We start from the raw sequence: 3638 nt of genomic DNA on the forward strand, positions 1-3638 counted from the left end.
TTCAGTAGTCAGTGCTTTGGGCTGGAGGAAGAGATTCTTCCTATTAGATTAGGAATCTTTTCCACTCCTTATATGTTGCCCAAGCAATAGGAGAACTGAAGCTCAAGGATGACACAGCCCAGTCTCTTGAGAAGGCCGAACATGGTAAGTATAGAGCACAGGTTAAAATAAAAGTGTATATGTGCATATGTGATCATGGCAGTTCTCCCACCAATGCCAGCAGGAGATTGGCACAGAGATGGAATACAGGCATGTCACCTGTTAATTAGCCCTTTGCCAGCTATTTCAGTTAACTTGTGTAGTCCAACTCAACTTGAGGGAAGGAGACCCTCAAGGAAACACATTCAGCTTTTAGAAGTGTTGTTGCTGATTATTATTCTTCCTTCAGTCCCTCCCCCTTGTCACCTGCCATCTCTCCTCTTCCATTTTTTCCACGTCCATCCAAGGGAAAGGCCAAACACTAATGGCTCTCATTTCTTCCTTGAGCTTCCCCCTTTCTCCTGCTTCTCCCCTACTCAGTTGCCAATTACTTAAAAATCTAGAAATAGTGTCAAGGAGCAGCAAGAGCAAGGCTGCTCTGAGAGGGAGGACAAGCCAGGAATCCAGGATGATCTCAGCACAGGTATTTTGGGTCCTCCCTCCCCCGTCCCCAACAAGGGCACACCTCCATAGTACCTGAACAGAAGCAAGGTAGTAACGGCATCCTTCAACAGTCCCAGAGAAGGTAAGGTGGCAAGGAGTCATCTAGGGTGCCCAACCAGGACAGCAGGAGACAGAGCTAGAGGCAAGGCTACAGCTTAGGCCCAAGGTTAATCCTGAAGGCAGGGCCAAAGATGAGACTGGAGACAAGGCTACCTACAATATAGGCCCAGCATCCACCCAGGAAAACCAATAGTCTAGGACAGCAGAACCAGGCACTAGTCTGAATGCTGGTGCCTGAGCTTGGGAACTTCTGGGCCCGTGGTGTGTGCGAGTGGGCTTCCCAGCTGATGCTGGTCAGAGCCATTAAGGCCAAAGTGCTTAACGTTAAATGCTAAAGTTGAAGCAAAATGAAGTTTTAGTTTTATGACTCCAATGAAGGGAATGTAAGTAGAGATGTGCTGTAAGAGACAATAGTGTTTCTTTGCAGTTAAAAGGCAAATCTCCTTTCGTCAGTTGTAGTAATGCTCTCTCTCTCCTAATAAGTAGTCCTGTCTCTGTGCGTGTGAAGAGATGGTGACTTCTAGATCTCAGGCTACCAGTATTTTGTTTTAGCCTCTGCTGTAGTGTCCCAGTATGATTTCAGACAGATTTTTTGCTTGTTTCTGCTTATTTAATGACGAAGTAGATGGATTTCTGCATCCAGTGTGAGTATCTAAGATAAGGCATAGTTACAAAGGATTGGCAAGGACCTTCCAGGTCTTTGCAGATAGTCCTGGACATAGGTCAACCTTCGTCTTGAAACTAGTGAGAAATATTCCCTTCATTTCTCTTCTGTAAAGGCTGTTCAGTGACCTCACTGGTCTAATGATTGGAAATATACTTTCAAGGTCCTGCTCAAATTAATGCATGGTTTGGTTTACTGACACTTATTTTCCTAAATGGCCTGAAGTCTTCAGACACTTGTAAAGGTGCGCTTGCTTGCTTCTGACCCAACCAAGGAGCACAATCAGTAGAACTCAGCATTACAAATTCTAATGATCATTCCTGATCTGAGACAGTTAATGCTGTGCTTGCCACATTGTGGCCACTCTAAAGATGCTCAAGTAATCCCACATAGAGCAGAAGTTGAGCTTTGTTAAATGTGCCTGAACAGTCAGGATATATTATCATAGCCTGTAACAATTTGTAAATCACAGCTTCATTCTCAGCAGGATGAGCGGCCAAAGTGGATGGGATTTTATAACTGTCAATAACAAGTAGGAAACCTAAGGAAGTGTAACAACCAACATTTTTTTTATTAGTGGGGCAATGACCAAGCCATTCAGGAGGAATTAATTTTCAGGATTTGGCTACAGAAGAGCTCTGCAATCTCATTGCCTTCCCCATATCCATCAATGTTTTGTTTTGGGGAGATTTCAGCAGATGTCTTCCATCCTTTGGTCTCTGAAGCCGGGTTCCCTCTAGTGGCATTAACAGGAGCATTGATTCTGTGTTATTGACTCATCTTGGTCCGTAGTAGGGGCAGGGAGAAAGAGGACACTGCAGAATGCTACCAACCAGGAAACACTGACTTGTCTGACTAGTAGCCTAGGACTTTTGTATTCCACAGGGTCTTTATTTTTTCCATCAGCTGTTCAGCCAGTATACTGAGTTTAGATGTCTCTCTAATGAGGAAGTTCCTGCAGGGGACAACAATGTGTGTAGTAAGATACACAAATACGTGAGATAAGCAAATAAGAGAAAGAGTAATCTCTGTTCGCAGTAGTTAATCAAGCTACCCTTCTTTCACACTGCCTGTCAGTACAAAGCTTCTCAGTAGTCCTAGAGGGGCTTTCCTCAGAAAGCAGGAATAGGCAATCTATATTTGCCATGAGTTATATGAAACTGCATCTCTTGGGTCATCATGCTTTTCTGTTTGGGAGGAGAGCAACTCTTTTTCCCCTTCTTTAAGGAATATACATGTACAGCCAGAGCCAGTTCTGTCATTTGGGCTCAATGATACCAGTGTTTCCTGGCACCTTCAGTACTCAGCCCCTCACAAAGAGTACCACAGCATATGCACAGCCACTTTGAGGGTAGCTGATCCCTTACCAGCCAGTGTCTGCCTCCCTCACTACTCATGTATAGAGATATCCACTGTCATCCTAGCATTGTTCAATATGCACCTCTGGAAGGCATTGTGCTTTCACAAGAAATCATCTCACCCCCACAATAGCCCTTTCCCATTGCATTCACATCAGGCTTTGTTTGCTTTTTCATTTCTCCCAGCATCTCCTCATGTAGAAACTGGATTAATCTGTACTTGCTCCCACTCCTCCCTTACTTCCCCATCTGTGGCTATTACAACATCAATACAGAAAACCTCTCCATACCTGGTACCAACAATTACTGGAGTCTGGGCAGCATCCACCAAGAACTGACCAACTTTAGGGGACATCTTGTTCACAGTTTCATAGATATAAGCAACAACTGCATCAGGGATGACCAACCAGTCACGGCGGTTGTCTCTCTCAAAGATGGACTTTGAGTGCACTTCTGAGAAGGAGGAAGCAAAAGCCATGAGGTTTCCCTGATCACTCACCTCTCTGAAGTTTGCCCAGAGGTGCAGTGGGAAGAGAACAGAAATTCTTCATAAATGCAAAGCCCCTTCCTCCCCCTAATAATTTCCCTCCATCCAGCAGCACCTCATCTCTAATATTCATACATCTAGGTCTTAGGATTTGAATGGCAGAGTATTTGCACTAGCTGTGGAAGATTTTCAGGTAAGGCCCCTACCCACTGGATTCACATTCAACTAGCACTGTAAATTCATAGACTCGGACTGTGTTGTTGGTCTTCGGTTCTGGTTAGTGGTTGGTATAAACTTCCTGAAGTAAGTGAGAACCTATAAAGCAGAGCCTTGTCTCAGTCAGACAGAAAGGCTTTTCAGACTTACCTGGGAAAGTGGTGCTAAGGAGTAGAATGAGAGCTATCACCAAAGCCCTGGATTGCAGCAT

At 44.5% G+C, this 3638-nt stretch overlaps 1 protein-coding gene across 1 annotated transcript; it reads right to left on the minus strand.

The window, feature by feature from the left end:
- Window positions 1–2221: 2221 nt before the first annotated feature.
- Window positions 2222–3638, minus strand: LOC134138445 (apovitellenin-1). Its single transcript, XM_062572099.1, has 3 exons — window positions 3578–3638; window positions 3015–3177; window positions 2222–2321 (listed from the first exon to the last, which is right to left on the minus strand). Exons 1-3 carry the CDS (start codon window positions 3636–3638, stop codon window positions 2222–2224), a joined length of 324 nt encoding a protein of 107 aa, XP_062428083.1.

The sequence above is a fragment of the Rhea pennata genome, chromosome 1 (assembly GCF_028389875.1).
Source record: "Rhea pennata isolate bPtePen1 chromosome 1, bPtePen1.pri, whole genome shotgun sequence".
In the NCBI taxonomy this organism is placed as follows: Eukaryota; Metazoa; Chordata; class Aves; order Rheiformes; family Rheidae; genus Rhea; species Rhea pennata.

Bases quoted from the DNA above. Each gene is read 5' to 3' on its own strand.
- LOC134138445 (XM_062572099.1), bottom strand. From the start codon at position 3,638: ATGCTGCAATCCAGGGCTTTGGTGATAGCTCTCATTCTACTCCTTAGC. The intron at 3,178-3,577 runs GTAAGTCTGAAA...CCTCCTTCTCAG, and splicing joins CCTTAGCACCACTTTCCCAG to AAGTGCACTCAAAGTCCATC. The intron at 2,322-3,014 runs GTATGGAGAGGT...TGTCCCCTGCAG, and splicing joins CCAGTAATTGTTGGTACCAG to GAACTTCCTCATTAGAGAGA.